General features: G+C 52.6%; 1 protein-coding gene and 1 long non-coding RNA gene across 2 annotated transcripts in view; one reads left to right on the forward strand and one right to left on the reverse strand.

The window, feature by feature from the left end:
* LOC106734871 (uncharacterized) overlaps positions 1-8,725 on the forward strand; it is a 10,428-nt gene extending 1,703 nt beyond the window's left edge. The window contains exons 2-3 of the long non-coding RNA XR_003549408.1: positions 7,494-7,576; positions 8,453-8,725. This is a non-coding gene — a long non-coding RNA (uncharacterized LOC106734871). The remainder of the gene's footprint in view (positions 1-7,493; positions 7,577-8,452) is intronic.
* Positions 8,726-15,862: 7,137 nt separating this feature from the next.
* FGD2 (FYVE, RhoGEF and PH domain containing 2) overlaps positions 15,863-23,849 on the reverse strand; it is a 45,563-nt gene continuing 37,576 nt past the window's right edge. The window contains exon 18 of the mRNA XM_006148670.3: positions 15,863-15,983. Within this exon, the coding sequence (XP_006148732.1) occupies positions 15,863-15,983 (121 nt within the window). The remainder of the gene's footprint in view (positions 15,984-23,849) is intronic.

Below are 23,849 nucleotides of genomic sequence, written 5' to 3' on the forward strand. Positions count from 1 at the left end.
CATGACCGGCCCGGGCTGTCCGCACCTCCCTCCCTTCTTCAGAGGCAGGCACCCCACCAGGCCCTGCTGCCCCAAAGTCCAAACGGCCCTAGCTGGGCTGTGGCCCCAGCCTCTGCCCAGGCCCGAACCCCCAGCCCGTGTTTGTATGGCAGTAGCAGGTCTCTGGTCTCCATGACGCACCTGTGGGTCAGTCCTCGGATGTCCTGGGAGCCCTCCCAGCTGCCCCGCTCAGCGCCTGGTGGGTGGCTGCCAAGATGCTGAGGCAAGGGGCACGTAGCCCAGGTGAGGAAGTGGGCCCCGACACACGTATCCAGGAAGGCCGGCCAGGCCCGGGGAAGGGAGCGGCCTGGCTGCCCAGGGCACGGCGGGAGAGCCCCTGGCGGAGCTGCATATCCGTCTCCGTCTCCAGCAGGGCCACCTGCGCTTTGCTGACCTACATTTGTCGGGTAATCCTCACCACAGCGGCGCAGGCATCGTCATGCCCATTTCACAGATGACAAAGCCAAGGTTCAAAGAGGTGGAGTGACTTGCCTGAGGCCAGTGGCAGGGGTTCACCTGGAAAGCTTTCCAGCCCCCAAGCAGAGGTCTCCCCTCACACTCCTGTGTATTTTAAACACTGTGGGGCGGTCACCAACTGCTGGGTGCTCTCTCCAAGCCGGGGACTTGGTGGGGGGACCGTGAGAGCTCTCGTTCTGCACCCGTTCAGCGGCTACGCACTGAGCACCCGCTAGGAGCAGGCCGGACCTGGAGACCCACAGGGAACAAGAGGCAAAGGGCACTGCCGGGTCGCCTTCTCTCGTGGGGAAGGCGGACGGTGACCCCAGGGAGCAGCTGGCTGAAGGAACCTGACCCCAAGGAAGGGAAGGGAGAGGCTACAGTGTTTATTATTATTATTATTATTATTATTATTATTTAGATTTTTGCCATAGGATGCATGCACTCACTGGAGAGAGACAGAGAAAGAGAGACAGGGAAAGTGAGAAATCACCCCCCGGGTGATTCACATGGCAATCTTTTCTCCATTCTATTCTTGGGATTTGGGGCACGCACACACCGGTGTGTTTTTCAGGCGTTCAGGTCCGGGCCTAGACCCACAGTTAGCCATGTGGGATCCAGTGTCTTAGCCACCATGCCACTCACTGGCCCCCAGGGTGCTGTTTTAGATGGATGGTCTGAGGGGTGGTGCAACTTTCCAGAAAAGGTCCTGTTTGCTTGTGGTTGCTTTTTAATATATATATTTAGTTTTTGTTTTGGGACCCATGCATTTGCAGAGAGAGAAAGTGAGAGAGCACCCTTCAGGGGGCAGGGCCACACCACAATCCCTACTCCTTTTAGGATTTGGGACACACACCAGTTTCGGAACTCGAACAATACAGTCAGCCGTGGGATCAGCTGCCTTACCTCCGCGCTGTCTGCTGGCCAGCTGTGATTGTTGAGGTGACCTTTGAGCAGAGGAGCCTGTACGTATCTGAGGAAACACACCAGGCAAGGGGCTAGCGGATGCAAAGCCCCAGGCAGGGCTCCCTGGGTACACAGGGGCACGTCACAGAACCGAGGGGGACAGTGGAGGAGGTTAGGTCCGGGAGGCGAGGGGAGCTGGGGAAGCCCAGACTCTGAAAAAAAAAGAACGTCTTTACTTTTATCGTAAATGAGAGGTAGAGCCATGGAAGGCCTGGACGCGAGGATAAGCCCAGCCAGCCAGGCGGCATGGTGGTTAAGGTGGCTGGATCCCAGGGGTCAGCTGTGCGTCCCCAGTCCCAGATGCAGTGGCTTGAAAACACACCGGGTGTGTGCACGTCCAGCATCCTGAGAGGAGGATGAAGACGGGCCGCAGGGTGGATTTCTCACTGTCCCTGTGTCTCTCTGGCGAGCGCACGTGCCCTAGAGGAGAAAAACAAAACAAAACTACGAATATTAAGAAAGGGAAAAAAGTCCACATAAGTAAAGATTTTAAAAGGAGGCTCTCTCTGTGGGGCCGGAAGACAAAGTGGTGGTTGGGGGTGCTGGACTCCCACATGGCCAACTGTAGTTCAAGTCCCAGACCTGTAGGCTCTCTCTCTCTATGTATGTGTCTCTCTTTGGAAATATTAAAAAATAATAAAAAATAAATAAAGTTGAATAAAATAGTTCTTTTTTTTTTTTTTTTGACAGATTTTTGCTACAGGGCATATGCACTCGCCCGAAAAAGTGGTGGTTGGGGGTGCTGGACTCCCACATGGCCAACTGTAGTTCAAGTCCCAGACCTGTAGGCTCTCTCTCTCTATGTATGTGTCTCTCTTTGGAAATATTAAAAAATAATAAAAAATAAATAAAGTTGAATAAAATAGTTCTTTTTTTTTTTTTTTTGACAGATTTTTGCTACAGGGCATATGCACTCGCCCGAAAGATAGAGGGACAGAGAGACAGAAAGCAAGAAATCACCCCCCAGGGGGGGATGGCCACACCACAATCCCCTCTCCTCCATTCTCCTCTCGGGATCCTGGGCACGCACGCACACGCCCGGCGTGTGTTTAAGCCACTGGGCCCGGGACTCGAACTATGGTCGACTACATGGGTGTCCAGTGACACAGCCATTACACTAACTGCTGGTCCCTAAAATAATTCTTAAAAAAAAAAAGAGGCTCTCTCTGGGTCCAGCAGGTTAGAGCGCTGGACTCCCACATGGCTGACTGCGGTTCAAGTCCCAGACCCAGGACCTTGAAAATCACACCGGGCATGTGTGTATGCGTGCCCAGAATCCTAAGAGGAAAAAGGAGAATGGATTGGGGTGTGATTATCCCCCTGGGAGGTGATTTCTCGTTTTCTCTCTCACTGTCTCTCTCTGTCTCTAGTGAGCATATGTACCCTATCACAAAAACATAAAAAAAAAAAAAAGTGTGTGAGAGAGAATATTCTGTAAGGAGAAGGGAAGGGGGAGGAAGAGCGATAAAGAGGGGCTGGGAAGATACCAGGGGAGAGGTGGCCGCCATCGTGGGGGGTGGGGCCCTGTATGATGTGCTTTCGAGAGCAGCCGGGGCACTGCAGACCGACTGGATTTGGGTAGGAGCGGCAGGAGAGGCAGGCCTGCTGCAGTCCGGCCAGGCCCGGCCGAGGTGCTCAGCCTCATGAGGAGCGCTGGGCAGGCGTAGCACTAGTGTGGACGTGAAGGCCGGATAGCGCTGGCCCTTTTCTGGCGGAGGCTGCTCGGCCTCCTCCTTCCCTCTCTGATATTGTGAACTGGGCTGAGTAGGGTCTGCCGTGTGGGGCTGAGTGAGCCAGCCTCACCCTCCCACCCCGGGGGAAGCCAACTGGCACAGCCTTTGCAGAAAGCAGTTCATCCATCCTTATGTATCAAGAGTCTTAAAAGCTCCATGCCCAGGGCCTGCAGGTGATGTGGTAGTTAAGGTACTGGACTCCCACATGGCTGACTATGGTTCGAGTCCTGGACCTGGTGGCTTGAAAATCACACCAGGTGTATGTGCGTGCATGCCCAAAACCCCGGAGGAGAATGGACTGGGGGTGATTTCTCACTTTGGCTCTCTCTTTCTGTCTCGCTCCAGCATGCACATGCACCTTATGGCAAAACCCTAAAAAAAAGAAAAAAGAAAAGAAAAAAAAAATTCATGCCCTTTGACCCAGTGAGTCCCATTCTAGGAAGTTCCCCCTGGAGAAGCCATTTGAAATGCAGGGGTGCAGGGGTTATTTAGAATAGCTAAAGAGATATCGGCAAGTGTGCTGGTAGGGAAATGGTGAAATCAGGCAGACACATCCTTGTAGCTTACACTGGATAGTTGTGCTGCCAGTACTCCAGCTTCCTAAGAATGCTAATGTCAGGCGATGCCTGGGCTGCAGTGTCAAGTGGAATTAAAGCGCCAGCAGGCGGAGTGGTGGTGGAGGCCCCAGACACTCACATGGTCGACCATGATTCGAATCCCGGACCTGGTAACTTGTTTTCTCACCTCCTGCCCCATGTCTCTCTCCAGTCGAATTTAAAAATAACGATAATAATAAGAGCTAAGAAATAAGATATTACTTTATATATATATAAAAAAACAGCTAGCATTTCGGGCCAGCTGGTTGCAAGGTGGTCAAGAGACCTGAATCCCCCGTGGCTAACTGCAGTTAAGAGTCGTGAACCCGGCAGCTTGAGAAACACTGGGTAAGTGAGCGTGCATGCCCAAAATCCCAGGAAGGAGAAATGGAGAAGAGGGGATAGAGATGAGACCATGTCCACGGAGGGGCTGCTTTTTAATTCCCCACGCCCTCTCTGGCAAGCACATGTGCCCTTTGGCAAAAATTTTAAAAAGCTAGTATTTAAAAAAGAAAGCGAAAGGAAACATGAATTCCCAGAAGCCGAGGCACAAAGAGGCCAAGCCGGGAGCAGAGAACTGACCCACCCATCCCTTCCAGGGAGAGCTGCAGGGAGGAGGCGGGCTGGTGCCACTCTTCTACAGCCCAGTGGGAGTGGGTAGGCCAGGCTTACCTGGGGGGCAGGAGAGAACTGCCCTGAGGCCCTGCCTTCCCCCACCCCCCAGGCCCCCTCGGTTCAGGGCCCCTGCGGCCCTTGGCGTTTGCTCCTCCGTCTGCTCAGCCTCCATGCGCCTTCACTGGAAGCTGTCCTGGGCTGACATGGCATCCTGTGTACTGTGGTTCTCGCAGCGTGGCCCCCCCAGACCAGGAGCACGATGCCACTCAGGATCGCCATAGAAATGCAAATTCACAGCCCCCTCCCCAGACCTCCGAATCTGCAACTCTGGAGGTGAGGGCCCAGCCATTGTGTCCTAACAAGCCCTCCAGGGCTAACGTGTGAGAACCCCTGCCCTACGGGAAGGCCCCACCCTGGCCCATATTTTACGTGGATTATTTCATTTTACACATTGTTGTGAGTCCCACTTCATAAGGGACTGGCCCAGGGTCACACAGCCAGCCAGAGGCAAGTCAAGACTCTGGGCCCATGAGTTTAAACTCTGGTTCTGCAGGGGCCCGGACTCCAGGCTCTCCTTCTGGGTCCTTTGTGGTGCTGGGCGCCAGCGTGGTTAACTGGTTTTTGCCACGTCAGATCCCTGGCAGCTCGGTCAGAAGGGCAGGCACCCCTGAGAAGCAGCAGCCCCGAGCCCTGTGGGAGGAGGGAGGTGGGGTCTGTGCTGCCCCGGGGCCCCTTGGGGCTTGAAAGCCAGCGGCTGTGTGGATGGACAAACACTGCAGAGGCGGGGCGGGGCGCCACCTGCTGGCCAGACGGCACCATTGCTGATGCCTGGAACAGACGCAGGGACCCACACACACACATCTCTGGCGAGCACGTGTCTCCTCCCACTGCACGCGGACATACGTGTCCACACGTGGATGTCTGGGCCTTGGGCACGTGGAGCTCTCAGCTGCAAGACCTAGTCGATAGCACGAAATTCACTCATTTATTCATGAATTCGCTCATCAAGTGTTCGCTCAGACATACCAGGCTCAGCTGAGGCCACCTGGGAGCCTGCAGGTTGGACAGAGAGGCGATCGCAAGGTGCTGGGGGTCGGTCCTGGAAGGGATGCACCCAGTGCGGTCACAGAGGCAGACCCTTACGCGGGGACCAGGCTGGGAACAGGCAGCCCTCCCAGGAAGCCCATACCCAGCCGAACCCTACAAGGCAGGCAGGAGATGGCTGGTGACAGAGGCAGAGGCTCATCAGAGCAGAGCCGAGGGAGGACCGGGAAGGAGAGCTGGCGCCCCTAGCAGAAGGTCCTGTCCATAGCAGCTGCACCCGGTGCCACACCGTCCTGACACGCCGGCACTAACGCCTGGGATTCCGGACCCGAGGGCGTCAGCCCCAGTGCACATGGCCTTGGAGGGCCTTGACTGTCACGGCCTCCCCTGCTGCAGCAGCTTCGCCGGCTGTGTCTGGGATGGGGGCAGCCCTGGTGTCAGAGAGAAGCCTGTCTGCAGTCTAGAAATGCATGAAGCAGACACAGCCTGACATCCCTGCGTGCCCCGCAGAGGTCCCGTTTTTGACTTACGAGGCAGCTCTCAGGTGTGACCTGTTGCGAAGCAGCCCTGTGTGCCCACTGAGTGCCCCGAAGCCCCCACCTCTGAAGGGTGGACCTGGCTGGGCGAGCTTTGATGGGTGGTGTGTGCCTTCGGGGTCACTGAGACAGGACAGCTCTGGCCAGAGGGCTGGCAGGACATGGGAGGGGAGCCACTGAAGACCCCTGGACAAGAGGCGGCAGGTGATGCCCCTAGCTTAGAGGAAGGCCATGCCGCTGTCAGAAGCTGGTCCCCGCCCGGCCTGGTCCCCGGCCCGCCTCCGGCCTGCGGTTTTCCTGAGCACTGCAGCTGTGGCGGTTTCCGAGAAGCCCCACCAAGACTTTCCTGTCAGGGCAACTCCAAGTTCCTCTTATGGAGGAAGGGGAAGTGGTGGAGTTTTTCCTAAGGGCTTTCAGTTTCTTTCTAAGAAGCCAGGGTGGCCCAACCCCACGTGTTAAAGGAAGAGAGTTCAGCTTGAGGGGCTTCCCCTCCTCTGTTCCAACTGGAGCTCATCTGCGGGGGGCCCATGGAGGGGGGCACTGAGGGAGGGCAAATGAGCTGAGTGTGTTGCACTGGCCCTTCCAACACCCCCCCCCCTTTCTCCCTCCTCCAGGACACCGTCCTGCCACCCCAATACACACATGCACGAAATGCGGCCTGCCCTCACTCAGGGCCTGGGGGGGGCGGCAAACCTGCTTCCTTGATCCTCAGAGCCAAATCTCTGCGTCTTACTCCCTCAGGGCTCTGCTGAGTGGCTCGAGTCTAACCCAAGGGTCAGACGGGGACACAGGAGTAAAGGGATGCTCTGGGAGCCAGTCCTGTGGGAAGGTTTGGTTCATGTCCAGAGACCCCCCCGAGCACCAGAGGCATACATGTGCCATGGTCTGGGGCCGACTGAGGCTGGGGTGGGTCATGGCATCGAGAACCTGTTGGGGTCAGCAGGTGGTGTGGTGGTTGAGGCCCTGGACTCCCGCATGGCTGACCCTGGTTCAAGCCCCGGGCCTGGCACTTTGAAAATCATGCCAGGTGCATGTGCATACACATTCTCCTCTCCCAAGAGGAGAATGGAGGAGAAGCGATTGCAGCATGACCATCCTCCCGGGCGGGGGGGAATTTCTTACTTTCCCTCTCTCTGTCTCTCTCCTGTGCCCTATGGCAAAACCTAAAAGGAAAAAAAGAACCCATTGGGTCTGTCTGTCTGTCTGTCTGACTCTGTGTCTTTTGCTCATGGAAGAAATACACAAATAAGCTTTGGAAGTCTAACCCGAAGGGCTGACATGATGCAGGCCTAATAGGGATTCTGGCTCAGGGCACGTGTCCGTGTGTGGAGGCTCCTGGCCATGGAGTCCTGGGGACTTCCAGCAGCCCGTCTCGAGAAGACCTGTCTGCTTGGCAGTGAAGTAAAGGCCCTGACTCTCCTAACAATGGCCACCGTTGAGGTGCACGCTCACCACGTGCCAAATGCCCTGCCAAGGATTTGCATTAATGTCCTCCTATAACCCCACAGTGACCCCACGGCAAAGATACCATCAATACCCCGAGGTCAAGCAAGCGGCCCAGCTCAGAGCTCCCCGGAGCCCGTTCTTCCCGGTAGGCCTCTTCTCAGAAAGGTGGGGAACAGGGGCCCAGCAGGTGGCATGGTGGTCGGGCGCTGGACTTCCACATGGCCGACCGTGGTGCTAGTCCTGGACTTGGTAGCTTGCTATCTCACTTCCCTTCTCTCTCTTTCTCTGTCTCTCTGGTCAGATTAAAAACATAACAATAAATAAAATTAGGTAATTTTTTTTTTAAAAGGGACCAGCAGAGGGACCGGCAGTTGGTGTAATGGCTGTGTCCCTGGACACCCATGTAGTTGACCACGGTTCGAGTCCCGGACCCAGTGTCTTAAACTCACACCAGGCATATGTGCGTGCCCAAGATCCTGAGAGGAGAATGGAGGAGAAGGGATTGCGATTTCTTGTTTTCTGTCTCTGTCTCTGTCTTTCCGGTAGCGCACAATGCCCTAGGAAAAAACCCCCAAAAAAAAAAAAAAAAAAAAGAAAGAAAGAAAGATAAAGGGACCAGCAGATGGCATAATGGTTATGTAGCTGGACTCCCACATAGTTGACCATAGTTCAAGTCCAGGACCTGGCGGGTTAAAAATCACACCTGGGGCATGTGCGTGTGTGCCCAAGATCCCAAGAGGAGAATGGAGGCAAAGGATGCAACATGGCCATCTGCCCCAGGGGGTGCTTTCTTATTTTCTGTCTCTCTGGTGAGCATAAGCTCCCTATAGCAAAAAATCTCTATCAGACCTCGGGAGCTGGCAGGGAGGTCTGGTCTCCAGTATCCTGCGTCTCCAAGCCGCTGCGCTCTGAGGGGTAAGGAGCCAGCTAACTAGTTATGGCCGTTCCTGTGGCACTGGCATGCCCAGGGCTCCCTCGAATCATCACGCACTCTTGTCCCCTTTCTATCTTCCACCCACAGGCATTTTCTTAGGGTGTCTGCTTTCCAATGCGTGTTATGAAGACGGTGGGGGGATTCCCCTAAGCCATGATGCTGTGCTGCTCAAAAACACTCTCCTGAGGTCCACAGCTGTGAGTCACTCTCTGTAGAGGTGAGAAGGAAACTCCCAGCTGCAAGGGGCGGGGCTGGCCCTAACGAAAGGGGACACTTGTCGTGTGGCCAGGTTTAGCAACTAGAAATGCCGGATGCCCAGTTAAATTTGAATTTCAGATGCACAGCAACATCTGGGACATCCTATGCTAAAAAAAAAAAAAGTTACTTGGTATTTTTCTGAGATTCAAATGTTTTTTCCTTTTTTTGAGAGGTTTTTGCTATAGGGCGCATGCGCTCTCCAGGACAGAGATAGACAGAGAGACAGAAAGCGAGAAATCACCCCCCGGGGGGGAGGCCACGCTGCAATCCCTTCTCCTCCATTCTCCTCTCGGGATCTTGGAAAGGCACGCACATGCGCCCGGCGTGAGTTTTAAGCCACCGGGTCCGGGACTCGAACAGCGCAGTCAGCCACATGGGAGACATAGCCATTATGCCAACTGCTAGTCCCCTGAGATTCAACTGTAACTGGGCATCCTATATATATGTTTTTTAATTAAATTATTTTATTTAACTTTATTTATTATGATGATGATGATTATTTTCCAGTTTGATCAGAGAGAGACAGAGAGAGAGAGAGGAAGTGAGAAAGCAAGCCACCAGGTCTGAGACTCGAACCGTGGTAGGCCATGTGGGAGTCCAGTGCCTTTAACCACCATGCCACTTGCCGGCCCCAGACATCCTATATTTTATCTGGCAACTCTAGACACCTGGGCCAAAGCTCCAGGCATCCCCCCAGGCCTCAGCACGGGGCAGCTGAGAAAAGAGACAGCAGAAGTGGGGAGAAACTCGCTGACCTGGGGTGGAGACAGACCTGTGAGTCTCAGCAATCGGAGAAGGGTGGAGACACTGTGCTCCCAGGGCGCTCCCTGAGCAATCACGAACCGTCAACCTGACCCCAGGGCACAGTTCCCCGCTCAAACTCCACAGGGCGCTCTTGTAGGTCCCGTTTCCCCAGGCCTTGGGTTCTCCTCCAGTTATGGAGAGGAGGCTTGGATTCCATAATGCCTAGAGACACCCTAGCCACACCTGACTTTTTGGGCCTAGTAAAAACCTACCAGAAGCAAGAGAAAGTGTGAGTAAGCAAGCCACAGAGCAGGTTCGGGGTGAGGAGAGGCCAGCTTTGCTTGGAAAAAGCTACCTCCCCTGCCCCATAGCTCTGAAAAGCTCTGAGACTGAAGCTTTGCAACTGGACACTGGGTGCTTTGGAGGGTTCCCTTGGGTGCAGCAGTGCATGCTGGGCCTGCTTTCAGAGGGGCCCTGGGGATAACCCACAGCTGGGTCTGTAGCCACAGTGGCCGGGGCCGCAGGCAGTGTTTTGAAGGCCCATGTGAACAGCTGAGCCACAGCGGAGGGGTGTGTGGAGGGGGACTGTTTTTAGGTCCAAACTTCAAAATATGTTGTCAGAATGAAATGCTCTCATAGTTTTGTTTTTGGCTCAGTTTTTTCTTCTTTTATTTCCAGAGGCACATGTGCTTGCCAGAGAGAGAGAGAGAGATGGAGAGAGTACCTCCCCACCCACAATGTGGCGTGGCCATGCCGTGATCCCCTCTCCATTTCTCCCGTCCTGTTGGGAGATGTGGGGGGCATGCATGTACACACGCCCAGAAAGTTTCTCAAGACCCTGGGGACAGGATTCAAGCTGTGACTGGCCCCTCGAGAGCTGGCTCTCCTTTTTGTTACTTGTTTTTGTTTTTGCTCTAGGGTGCGTGTGCTTGCCACAGAGAGACAGAGAAGGAATGAGAAATCATCCCCTCGAGGGGGACGACCACGCTGCGGTCCCTTCTTCATTCTTCTTTCGGGATGTTGGGCATGCACGCATCCACGCCGGGAGTGATTTTCAAGCCACTGGGTCCGGGATTCAAACTGTGGTGGACCCTGTGAGATTCCAATGCCTTAGTAACTATGTCACCCGGGGTCTGACTTCCTTAGCCACCAGGCCATGGGGCCAACCCTCTAGTTTATGCACATTCTGTGTGATGGCGTGTGGATGCATTCGAATATATTTGACATGTTGAAATATGTGGCCTCAGGAAGAAAGCCCTCGGCCTTTAAGTACCTGGATGTGGAGACAGTGAATTCCCTCCTGCCCAGGGCCTGGGGACAGGGGTGGGGTGAAGTGTGCACCTTAGCCATAAGACTCTCTGGGGCTAGAGATGGGGACTGGCCTGGGAAGCAGGGGAGACATCTCTGAGCGCGGACTAAAGCAGGCTGCAGATGATGTCGGGAGAGGGACCGGCCAAGACCGGGCCCAGGCCTGAGAGTCAGGCTGCAGGTCCACACAGGGAACCGGAAGCTGGTCGGGATGGCAGGATTATTTCAGAACTCTGCTTGCTGGGGAGCAGGGTTGCCGAACTGCACCCCATGACGGAGGTGCTTTGGGGATGGAGGGACTCCGAGCCCCACCGCCACCGTCAGCGCCGTGCCTCAGAGCCACCAGTAGAAGATTACGCATGTAGTCTGTGCCGCGGACAGTGGGGACGTCCTCAGGGTGACATACGATAGAAAGAAAAGCATCTCTAGGAAACCCGGCATATTTCTTTTTAGGGCTACCACGAAAAAGAGCCACAGACCGGGCGGTGAGACGACAGCATCTATCGTCTCAGGGTTCTGGAGGCCGGAGGTCGGAGGACGAGGGGTGGCGGGCTGGTATCTCCTGGGGCCTCTTCCCGTGTTTGTAGGTGGCTGTCTTCTCTCCTCTCTGTCCTCACACGCCCGTCCCTCTGCGTGCACCTGTGTCCGCGTTCCCTCTCCTTAGAAGAACAGCAGTCATATTACATAGGATCTGCCCGCATGACCTCATTATACCCTAACTACCTCTTAATTCATTATTTTCTAAAAGTCGGTTTTATTTAAGGTAGAGAGTAAGTGTGAGTGCTCGCAAGAGAGGGGCCCTCGCCTTGTCCTGGGACGATCCCCGTCCGCAGCCCTCCAGCTCATCAGGATCTTGGGCGAAGTCAGTGGGGCCAGGAATCCGAACCTGCGCTTGGCCACGTGGCTTCCTGCATGCTGCAGACCGGGCCACCCGGGCTGGGCCCTAACAGCCCCCTTAAAGGCCCCATCTCCACACGTAGTCACATGCTGAGGTGCCCAGGGCCAGGACTCCAGGGTAGGAATTTTGAGGGGCACACGATTCAGCCCGTTCATTTGGCGGCGTTCAAGTAGGATGGGAGTGCAGAGAGTGCTGGCTGTGGGAGTGCAGGTGGGATGCAGGGCCTCGGGCCACTCCGCAGAGACCGCCTCCCTCTAGACATTCTGGGGCTCCCCTGCCTCCCAGTTTTGATCGGGAGCACCTGAGGGACATACCTTGTAGACGATGTCCTTTACAGATGTGGCTAGCACTGGCCAGCTGAGTAGTGAGGGGTCAGCGCTGTGACCGACGTCTTTCTTTCTTTTCTTTTTTTTTCCCCCTTGGGAGATTTTTTTGCTACAGGGCACATGCGCTCGCCAAGGCAAGAAATCCCTCACCCCAGGGGGATGGCCACGCTGCAATCCCTTCTCCTCCATCCTCCTCTCGGGATTTTGGGCACGCACACACACGCCAGGCCTGAGCTTCAAGCCACCAGGTCCCGGACTCAAACCATAGTTAACCACTCTGCCACCTGCTGGCCCCGGGATTTCTTACAACAGGACTAGAGCTATCTAACAAATGACAAGGGTCTGGTAAGCTTTGTCTTTATTTATTATTATTTTCCAGTTTGATCAGAGAGAGGGAAAGTGAGAAAGCAAGCCACCAGGTCCAGGACTTGGACTGTGGTCAGCCACATGGGAGTCCAGCGCCTTTAACCACCAGGCCACCTGCCAGCCCTAACTATCTTCTTTAAAAACAAAGTTTCAAATTCTCTACTGAGAGTTGCTATTGATAGGACCATCTATGAATCCTTAAAACATAAGGACAGATATATTAGTGTTTGTGTTTTTACAAAGTAACATTGCTTATTGAAGACACAGACAAAAAAAAAAGAAAACAAAATCAGCAATAATCAAAGCTTTCAGAGATAACCACTGTTACTATTTTGGTTTATTTTTTAGGTTTCTTGTCCCCCCTGCAAGAGATATTTGCGATAGGGTACTCGCTCACTGAAGAGACAGAGACAGAAAGCAAGAAATCACCCCCCAGGGAGGATGGTCACACTGCAATCCCTTCTCCTCCATTCTCCCCTCAGGATTTTGGGCATGCACGCACACGCGCCCGGCGTGAGTTTTCAGCCACCAGGTCCAGACTTAAACAGCACCCGATCACGTGGGAGTCCAGCAAGGTAACCATGACGCCATCGATTGGTCCCAGGTTCTTGTTTATTTCTTCAGCTAGAGAAAGAGCGACAGACTCGGGCACCGCGGATAGAATCCCCACAGATGGTCCACCCCTCGTCTCAGCCGGCCTGGATTGCAGGGACACACCAAGCACACCAGAAAGGTTCCCAGGACACGAACCCGGGACCCTTCCGCTGTGAGCCCAGCTCCATGACAGCCACACGGCTACCTGGCCCCACCTGTCGGTTTCTCTGTCTGTCTTCATCTCTACGTATCTTAATCGACATCTCGATCTACACTTACGTAATTAAATCAGCGTTCAAGATACAATCGGATTGCATGGCACCGTTTCATAACTCTTATCAACAACGCTATGGCGACCGCTTCCCAGGGCACGGGATTGCTTTTCTAAGAACCCACGGACGGCGGGGGCAGAGGGCGAGCCTCGGCCGCTTCGGCGCCTTTCTCGCGGCCGAACGATTGGGTGGTTTTACCTGGCTCGCGGTGCTAGACCAAGCCGTGATAACATTCCTCTGGCTAAACTTTGCTCTAGTTATTTACTAAGGATAAACTCGTAGAAGTGCAATTTCCGGAGGTGAAGAGAAAGCACTATTTTAAAATGTTTCATTTTATTTGTTTTCGAATAGATACTGTAGTCGCGCGGTGTTCAATATTGAAGAGGCATCTGTTCACCTATTCCTGATTCCTCTCTGAGAGGGCGTCATTATGCACTCTCATACACTCACACGGACTGTATGAAGTGCGCGTGCTTTCTATAGATGTACATGTACACATATAGCTCTCCATGAATATATATAGATACTTGTCTTTCACAAATGGTGTCTGTGCTTGGCATTTTTCACTTACCAGATTATCTTGGAGAGCTTTGCAAGTCAGTCCTGTATAGTATTTAACTATAGGCACATACGCGTGATATATTTAACTAGTCACTACTGACGGACATATACATTGTATATTAGTTACCAACATACCAACACATAGTGACATAAAACAACAATGCTTTTTTTTTTCTTTTTTTGCTATAGGGCGTGTGCACTTGCCAGAAAGACAGAGAGACAGAGAGCAGGAAATCACCCTGCAGGGGGTTGGTCACGCCGCAATCCCTTCTCCTCCATTCTCCTCTTGGGATCTTGGGCACGCATGTACACGTGCCCGGCGTGAGTTTAAGCCACCAGGCCTGGGACTCAAACCGCAGTCGACTACAACATGGGAGTCCAGCAACATAGCTATTACACCAACTGCTGGTCCCCATTTCTTTCTATTTAAAAAAGAATTATGCATTTAATTTTATGAATTATTATTATTATTATTATGTTAATTTGCTATAAGGCAGGTATGCTCACCAGAGAGAGCCATAGAAAGAGAGAACGAAAGTAAGAAAGCAAGCCATCAGGTCCGGGATTCAAACACAGTGGGCCCTGTGGGAGTCCAGCATCATAGCCACCACGCCACCTGCTGGCCCCTGGAGGACCCATTTCTAAGGTTACTCACTCACATGACTGGAAAGTTGATGTTGGCCAGGGGCCCAGGGCCTCAGTTTCCCTCGGCATGGACTTCTTCACAGAGCTGCATACGTGTTCTCGGGCATGGTGGCTGGCCTTCTGTAAGCTGTCCAAGAGGCAGAAGCTACGCGGCCTTGTGTAGCCCCACCTTGGGTTACAACCTTCGCTTCCTCTTTATTCTGTTGGGTGTAGCAACTACAAAGGTCTGGTCAGGGTCAAAGGGAAGGGGGTAGACCCTACCTCCCAATGGAGGGTGCCAACGTCGTTTTGTAAGAAGAGTGTGAGAAATGAGGTGAATCGTTTTGTCTTTGGAAAATACAACCCGCCATGGTCATTTCTATTATTTTGTAAGTGCATTTCTAAGAGCATTTTGTGTTCATTTCCTTTGATTTCTTTCTCTCATAAAAAAAGGAGAAGGGGATGGAGAGAGGGACAGGCTCTACCCCCTCGACAGGCCCTTGTACCACCATTCTACCGCCACCTCCGCCAGCACAAGCTCCTCACACAGGGAAACCTTGCCGTGTGAACCGGGCACCTCCACGTGGCCCCAGTGTCACTGCCGCACCGCCACGGCTGGCTTGTTAAGACCTTTGATATGTACGATCAAATTCCCTTTAGGAAGGGTGTCCCAATTTAGACTCCCACCAGGGGTGAGCAAGAAAGCCCGTTTCTCTGCATCCGTACTAGTACTGAGTTTCTTTCAAAACCCTGCCCGTTTGATATGCCAGAAAGGGTATTTCATTATCTTAAGAACATTCCAAGAAAGCAAAAGACCCAAGTCTGAGTCCTTCGGGTCTTCATGGGCTAGAGCAACCACGGCACAATACTGCCTGGGTGGCTCACACCACGGAAATGCATTTTCTCACAGTCCCGGCTACTGGAAATGCAAGTTCAAGGTGCCAGAAGGTTCATTGCTCCTGAGGCCTCTTTTCTTGGCATGTAGATGGCAGCTTCTTGCCGTGTCCTCTACATGACCTTCCCCTGTGTACAGGTAACCCTGCACACAGAGGAGCTCCATGTTGGGGTTAGGGCTTCAACCTGTGAATGGGGGGGGGGGAACGGTTCATGACGGCATCTTTACTGACTTGCAGAGACAACCTGGGACAGCCACAGGTCTCTCTGTGCCTCGGTGTTTTCATCTGTTTAATGGAGTCCCATCGCATTCCTTCTTCCTTTCCCTCCTAGACGCATGGCTCTTCAATTGGATAGGACACGTGAAAGGGTTCTGGACAACATAATTATGCAAACACGAGATGCTTGTAATTCTGGGTCTCACAGTTCTGAGTTTACCTAACAGAAGGTACCCTTTGTAGACCCGAGTAGTACACTTATAGGGTAGAGAGATGTATCAGTTATCTACTGCTGTGTAACAAACCATCCCCAAACTCAGTGACTTAAAACAGTAGCTTATTATTTCTCCAAGTTCTGTGGGTGGCCGGATGGGTCCTCTGCTGGTTTCACTTGGGCAGCTGCAGCTCACGGATGGTTGCTGGGGTTGAGGGATCTAGAACATCTGGGATGCCTGAGCCTCTCCCTCCTCGTCATCTTTCAGGCTGGGCTCTAAACATGGTGATGGAAGTATCCGAGAGAAGAACGCAAGGACCCCTATTCGCTTCTGCCACATCCTATTGGTCAAAGCATATCACAGAGCCAATCAGATTCAAGGGGAGGGGAAAATATTCCACCCTATGATAACAAGCAATGAGTTACGTTGCAAAGGGGCATGGACACGTGTGTGTGTGTGTGTGTGTGATTCTGTCGGAGCTAGTGTAACCATTCTCCCCTCCGGCCCTGTGCCAAGCCCATGGTTATCAGCGTGAGCTATGTCAGCCCACCCACCCTCAGACCAGTGAACTTTGCCCTCACCTGGTGCCTCCCAACTTGCTCCTCCGCCTGTTCTGGGCCAGTCCAGCCCCGGAGCCCTGCGCTTGGCTGTGTCTGTGGTTCGAGGCCCTGTTTATACCACTGGCTTTGTGACACATCTGAGAACTTTGCTCTGGGTCACTCTGCAAGCCTTCCCAGTCCCTACTGGCTCTCACTCTGCTTCTTGGAACTCGTGGCCGGAGCCCAGTCCCCCAGCAGCCCTTTGCTGGGCACAGATCTGCCCTCCCCAAGAGGAAGCTTATACCCCACCAGTGGATTCTCCCACCGATGTTCCAGCAAGACTGCCCAATGCATCTAACAGAGCGAAAGAATTCTCTCCCCTTGTGCTCAACCCAACCTAATGAGCTCCGTCAGGCAGGCCTGTGAGACACAACTTATGCCTCCAAGTTTAGCCTCCCCCTTTTTCTGGTCTCTTCCCCACTTCCTTTAGAGATTGCGAGTTACTACAAATATAAACCCGTGCTGTCGTTATTGATATAGGCTCTAAAAGGAAAAGATAATCCCAAGAAGGCAGGATCTCGCGGGTTTATTGGGAAGGCTGCCGAGAAGTTCACATGAATCACATTTTCCTAATTGAATTGCAGTTTTCGATGTCGCGCAGGACTTCTGCCTAAGGCTCCTCAGAGGGCCGTAAAGCGGGGTGGAGAGTGGAGAGCTGTTTGCTGCTGAGAGTTTGAATTTTTTATAAACTGATGTTTTTGAAAGGGGCAGCTTTTTGATAAAGATATTAATTGCTAATTATGAAAATGATCCTAACATTTCAAGAGACATTGTTAAGTGAGGGGGGGAAAGCAAGGGACACAATGGACTAGTTAGATGCTTCTGTGTAAAAAGGAGAGAAAACATATCGTTAAAATATAAGTGCGTGTTGTCCTCTCTTTGGAAATGTCTGAAAGAAACCAGTCGTATTGACTCAGGGGAGAAAAGACGCCGCGAGGGCAGTTTTTCCGTTCGTCCTTTGTACTTTGTGAGACTTGTGCCCTGTGAACGTATTGCCTATTCCGAAGTAAATCAATACTGCGGGGCTGGGTGTGTCCTGGAGGGGCTGGAGGGAGGTCTCCAGGGCTCGGGGATTGATCTGGGTCTCAGTGGTTATGTGGGTGAACACATGTGAAAAGTCGTCAAGACATGGGGAACCAGCAGTTAGCGTAATAGCTATGTTGCTGGACTCCCACGTAGTCGACCGCGGTTCACATCCCAGACCTAGTGGCTTAAACTCACGCCGGGTGCGTGTGCGTGCATGCCCAAGATCCCGAGAGGAGAATGGAGGAGAAGGGATTGCAGCGTGACCATCCCCCCCGGGGGTGATTTCTCACTTTCTGTCTCTATGTCTCTGTCTGTCTGGCGAGCGCACGCGCCCTATAGTGAAAAAAAAAGTCGTCAAGACAAACACTGAGGATCTGTGCGCTTTATTGTAAGTTAGACTCGAAAACAGTGATTTTTTTTTTTTTTTTTGGCCAGAGGGCATGTGCACTTGCCACAGAAAGAGAGGGAGAGGGAGAGGGAGAGGAAGAAAGCACCCCCAGTGGAGCATGGTCGCACTACGATCCTTCTCCTCCATTTCTCTGTCCTGTCGGGATTTGGGACACGCATACACATATGGCCAGAGTATTTTTCAAGCCAGCACGACGGGGATTCAGACTGTGGTCATCATGTGGGATCCAGCTCCTTAACTACTAAGCCCCGAGGCTGACTGCAAAAAAAATTATGTCTTTTAATCAAAAAATGAAATACATTAAAAATACTGTTTTAGGGTCAGCAGGTGGTTAAGACACTGGACTCCCACTTGGCCAACCACAGTTCTAGTCCTGGACCTGGCAGCTTGAAAGTCATGCTGGGCATGTGTGAGTGCGTGCCAAAAGTCCTTAGGGGAGAATGGAGGAGAAGGGACTGTGGTATGGTCATACTCCCGGAGGGTGACTTTTCACTTTACCTCTCTCTGTCTTCTTCTGGTGAGTGCATGCACCTTATGGCAAAAACCTAAAATAAATAAATAAGAGAGGGAGAGGCTAGCAGGTGGCATAGTGATTAAGGCACTGGACTCCCACATGGTTGACTATGGTTCAAGTCCCAGACCTAGCAGCTTAAAAATCACACCGTGTGTGTGCATGTGTGCCCAAAATCCCAAGAGGAGGGGACCAGCAGTTAGTGTAATGGCTCTGTCACTGGACTCCCACATAGTCGACCGCGGTTCGCGTCCCAAACCAGGTGGCTTAAAACTCACGCCGGGCACGTGTGCGTGTGTGCCCAAGATCCCGAGAGGAGAATGGAGGAGAAGGGATTGCGGCATGACCATCCCCCCTGGGGGGGTGATTTCTCACTTTCTGTCTCTCTGTCTCTCTCTGTCACAACGCCCCTAGAGGAAAAACCCCTCTAAAAAAAAAAAAAAAAAAATCCCAAGAGGAGAGTGGAGGAGAAGGGACTGCGGCGCGCCCGTGCTGTCTTGAGGAGTGTTCTCTCACTTTCCCTTTCTCTGTCTCGCTCTCTCCAGCAAGCACATGTGCCCTATGGCAAAAATCTCTCTTAAAATTTTTTTAGAGGGAAAATATAGTCAGACCAGGATATATTACCTAGCTTAACAAAACGTACATATGTTTCTTTTTCTTTCTTTTCCTTTTCTTTTTGAGAGGTTTTTGCTATAGGGCACATGCACTTGCCAGAAAGACAGAGACAAGAGACAGAGAGACAGAAAGCGAGAAATCACCCCCCCGGGGGGATGGCCACGCCGCAATCCCTTCTCCTCCATTCTCCTCTCGAGATCTTGGGCATGCATGCACATGCGCCCGGCATAAGTTTAAGCTACCAGGTCCGGGACTCACACCATGGTCGACTACCTGGGACTCCAGAGACATAGCCATTATGCTAACTGCTGGTCCCCAAGTACATGTGTTTCTGAAAGGTTCACAGAAGCCACTTTCTAGAAGGTGAAGCGTAATTCCCAACTGGCTTCCATTACGAGGTCTAAGGTGGATTGGGCCTTTCAAAGGGTGGCAAGGCGGATCTTGGTCTGAACACTGGATGCCAGCTAGAGGGAACCCTTCCACACTGAATCCAGACCTGGTGGAGAGGAAGAGAGGTGAGCTGAGCCTCTTCGGAAGGCTTGAGAAATGAGAGGCCAGCCAAGAACGGGGCAGATCCGTGACACTGCCCGAGGCGCTGCGTCCTGGGCTTTCTGGCCACTGCTCAGACTGGAACAGCAGAGGCAGACACAGAATCCTTCTGAGAGGCGAGAGGGAAAATGGGCATCGGAAGACCGCCGTGTACTGATGATCCACTCATGTGCTGAGCATCTTACCGCTTCGAAGCCCTTTCATGCCCCTTAGGACACTGGCCCTGGAAACAACGCTGAGCGGACGGCCATGCACTGGGACCCGTGTTATGAATGAGGAAGGAAGCGGAGATCCAGAGAATAAAGTCAGAAGCGACCAAGCCAGGACTCAAGCCCACAGTTTACAGCTCTGAATCTGGGGCCAACAGGTGGCATGGTGCTTAAGGGGCGGGACTCCCACATGGTCAACTGAGGTTCGAGTCCTAGAGCTGGCAGCTTGAAAAATCACACCAGTTATGTGTAGCAACCGTGCCCCCAGGGCTGATTCCTCACTTTCCCCTCTCTGTCTTTGTCTGGCAAGCACATGTGCCCTATGGCAAAAACCTAAAGAGAGAAAAAAAAATCACGCTCTGAATCCGATGTACGTATTACTGCTTCCCAGAAAGATCATGGCGCATCTAGAGTCAGGTCTGGCTTCTTAGCTGTGTGATTCAGCACAAACCACGGACCCTCTCTGTGCCTCCTTGTCTCCATCTGCTCCGTGGGGTTGGTGTGAGGATGAGATAAGCCAGTACAGGGCCAGCCAGCAGCACGAGGGTAAGGTGGTTGGGTCCCACATGGCCAAGGGTGCTGTTAGAGTCCCGGACCTGGTGGCTTGAAAAACACACCAGGCATGTGTGCATGCGTGTGCCTAAAATCCCGAGAGAAGAATGAAGGAGAAGAGATCGTGGGGGCCGACCCCTCAGGGGGCGGTTCTCTCTCTCTCTCTCTCTCTCATGAGTGTATACACTGTGTAGCAAATTAGGAAGAATGTAAAATGTTTTTAAAATCCGAAAAGCAGTAACGAGCCGATACATAGAAGACGCGTAGTAAGTGCTCGCTAAGAGTTCATTCTTGGGGGTGGCAGGCTGGAGTGTGATGCCGATACATAGAAGACGCGTAGTAAGTGCTCACTGAGAGTTCATTCTTGGGGGTGGCAGGCTGCAGTGTGATTACGGCGCTGGACTCCCGCGTGGCTGACGGTCCAGGCCGGACCTGGCGGCTTTCTCACGTTCTCTCTCACGAGCACACGTGCCCTGTAGCAAACTGAAAACCAATAATAATGATCAATAAAATTAAGTAATTCTTAAAAAAGGTGAACTTTTAAACGGGGCCAGCAGGGGGTATAGTGATTAAGGCCTAGACTCCCATATGCCGACCGTGACTACAGTCCTGGGCCTGGAGGCTTGAAAACCACACCAGGAACTGTGTCTGTGAGCCCCAAGTCCCAGGAGGCAGATGGAAGACAGAGGGTTTCCATGTGGCCGTCACCCTTGGAGGGGACTTCTCACTTCCTCTCTCACTAGCTCACTCTCTATTTTTTTAAGAGATGTTTGCTGTAGGGAGGATGCGCTCACTGGAGAGACAAAGAGAGATAGAGAGACAGAAAGCAAGAAATCACCCCCCAGGGGGGATGGTCACACCGCAATCCCTTCTCCTCCATTCTCCTCTCAGGATCTTGGGCACACACGCACACGTGCCCAGTGTGAGTTTTAAGCCACCGGGTCCAGGACTCGAACCGCTATTAGCTATGTGGGAGTCCAGTGATGTAATCATTTCACCATCTGCTGGTCCCATCACTATCTCTGTCTCTTTCTGGTGAGCACAAGCACCCTACGGAAAAAAAAAAAAAAAAAAAAAAACCTTAAAAAAATAAAAAAAGAGTTGACTCTTGGGCCAGCAGGTGGTGTGGTGGTTAAGGGACTCATGGCCTTAACATGCCCCAACTCCACAGTTTATAGGTCCAGACCCAGTGGATTGAAAATCATGCCAGGTGAATGTGCATGCATGCCCTAAACCCCAGGACAGGAATGGAGGAGAAGGGATTCCCTATGGCAAAAATCTATTAAAAAAAAAAAAGGAAAAAAAAAATTCCCAAAGAAAAGACAGCAAGACATGAAGAGAACAGTTAAGGTGAGAATCAGGGTTAGAAGGGATCCAAAGATGGGAATGGCTGCAGCATGTTCGGGCTCAGCTCCTGCCCAGGCAGTGAGAACAGGATGACCAGCCAGGTTCGGGTCAGGCCAGCGGCACCACCAGGAAGGTGCCCTCCCCGCAGCTTGGCCTAGGCCTGCAGAGGCTCCCTGTCTCCGCAGGCCCAGATCCAGCTGGCTGCCGGCCCAGAGCAGAGTGAGGACAGGAAAGGGAAGAGATGGCTAAGGCATCTTGGCCACCCCCCGGGGCTCACGGTCCAGCTGTTAGCTCAAGAGGTGGCTGTTCCAGCAGAGACGGCATCCCTCCACCTCCTCCGAGTGCCAGATTCCATGTCACTTGGTGGTTTGGTAAAAATGTAGCATCCAGCTTCCTGATGGGGGACGAGAGGTCAGAGGGCCCGACTTGCCACGTCCATGTTTGCTAATTCCCATAGTGTAAATCTCCCTCTAGCCACTTTCAGAAGGAAGCAGGACCTGGAGTCCAGCCACGGGGGAGGGACAGGCAGTCAGGTAAGGACAAAGGTGCGACGCACGGTCAGTTAGGAGACCTGGTCCTGATCCCCAAGGGAGTGCACACAGCTGCCTCATGACCTCAGATGCACCCTCTCACCTTTGTGATCTCCAGTCAGCTCTGAGGAAACACGTCAGCAGGTGGCAAAGCAGGCAGTATTTTCCAGCATTTGGGGACAAATAAAGAGGAGTGCCGCGGAGTGCCGCGGCCTCCGACCCAGGGATACCAATAGCAGTGATTAGCGAGTACAGGCGGCTGCCTTGCCGTGGCTGAGCCACGCAAGTCCTTCTGTCAGTCCCCAGGTCTTCACTGAGGGCCGACTGTGACCCGGGCATTGGCAAGCAGCAGCGAACAAGAGAGAAAGTCCTGGGGCTGGCAGGTAGCGTGGTGGTTAAGGGCGCTGAGCTCCCACATGGCCGACCATGGTTTGAGTCCTGGATCTGGCAGCTTGCTTTCTCACTTTCCCTCTCTCTTTTATTCTCTCTCTCACTGTTTCTCTCTGGTCAAAATTAAAAATAAGTAAATATATAAAGTTAAATAATTATTTTTAAAAAATTAAAAAATAGAGAGAGAGACAAGGTCCCTTGGGACCAGCAGATGTTGGAATGGTTACGTTTCTGGATTCCCACATGGCTGACCACAGTTGGAGTCCCAGATTTGGCAGCTTGAACGTCCCGCTGGGCGCGTGTGCGTGCGTGCCCAAGATCCTGAGAGGAGAATGGAGGAGAAGGGATTGTGGCGTGACCATCCCCCCTGGGGGTGATTTCTCACTCTCGGTCTGTCTCTCTCCATCTCTCTGGTGACTGCACATGCCCTGCAGCAAAAGTCTCTCTCTAAATAGAAAAAAAAAAAGAGCGAGAGAGAGACAAAGTCCCTACCCTCTAGAAACCGACAGTTTCCGTGGTGGAGACAAGTATTGATCAAATAAACACCAGAGAGATAAAGCACTATACTGTTGGCATGACTGCTGTAAAGTGAAGCAGACTTGGGGGAGTGGTAGGAGTGCTAGGGAAGACAGGGGACAGGGAAGCTTCTCCAAGCCCCTGAGACAGAGACCTGAGAGAGGCAAGGGCTCAGTGAGTGATGCCGACTTCTTCCAGGCTGGAGGGGCTACAGGTGCGAGTCTGGAGGTAGACAGAGAGAGAGAGAGAGAGAGAGAGAGAGAGGTGAGACGGGACAAGGGAAGGGGTGAGTGCGGAGAGGCAGCCAGGCCAGGTCACAAGGACCTAGTGGACTGTGAGGAGGGAGGGACTTCTGATCAAGATGCAATGGGAGGGGCTGGCAAGTGGCATGGAGGCTAAAGCACCAGATTCCCACATGGCATACCATGGTTCAAGTCCTGGACCTGGAGACTTCCTTTATCACTTTCCATCTGTGTGTGTGTGCGTGTGTGTGTGTGTCTGGTCAAATTAAAAAACATAATAATAATAAATTTAAAAATTAAATAAACAGGGGCCGGCAGGTGGCATGGTGGTTAAGGGCGCTGGACTCCCACAGGGCCGACTGTGGTTCGAGTCCTGGTCCTGGACACTTGCTTTCTCACATACTCTCTCTCTCTTTTTCTCTCTGTCTCTCTCTCTCATTCTGTCCTTCTCTGGTCAAATTAAAAGACAGAAAAAAAAAGAGAAAGAAAATTAAATAAATAATTTTAAAAATTAAATTATTCTTGGGGAGAAAAAAAAGATGAAGTAGAAGTCTTCTGTGCAAAGAACCACCAGGGGGCGAGCGTGGGAGCAGGGGGAGCCGCCAGAGGCTCCAGCAATCAGCCAGAGCAGAGGGCAGGCTTAGACCGGGAGTGGTGGGCGGTGTGAGGAGGGGGCTCCACCTGGAACATACCCTGCAGGGAGAAGCCGCA

This window comes from Tupaia chinensis, unplaced genomic scaffold (genome assembly GCF_000334495.1).
Source record: "Tupaia chinensis unplaced genomic scaffold, TupChi_1.0 Scaffold000238_1, whole genome shotgun sequence".
Taxonomy (NCBI): domain Eukaryota; kingdom Metazoa; phylum Chordata; class Mammalia; order Scandentia; family Tupaiidae; genus Tupaia; species Tupaia belangeri.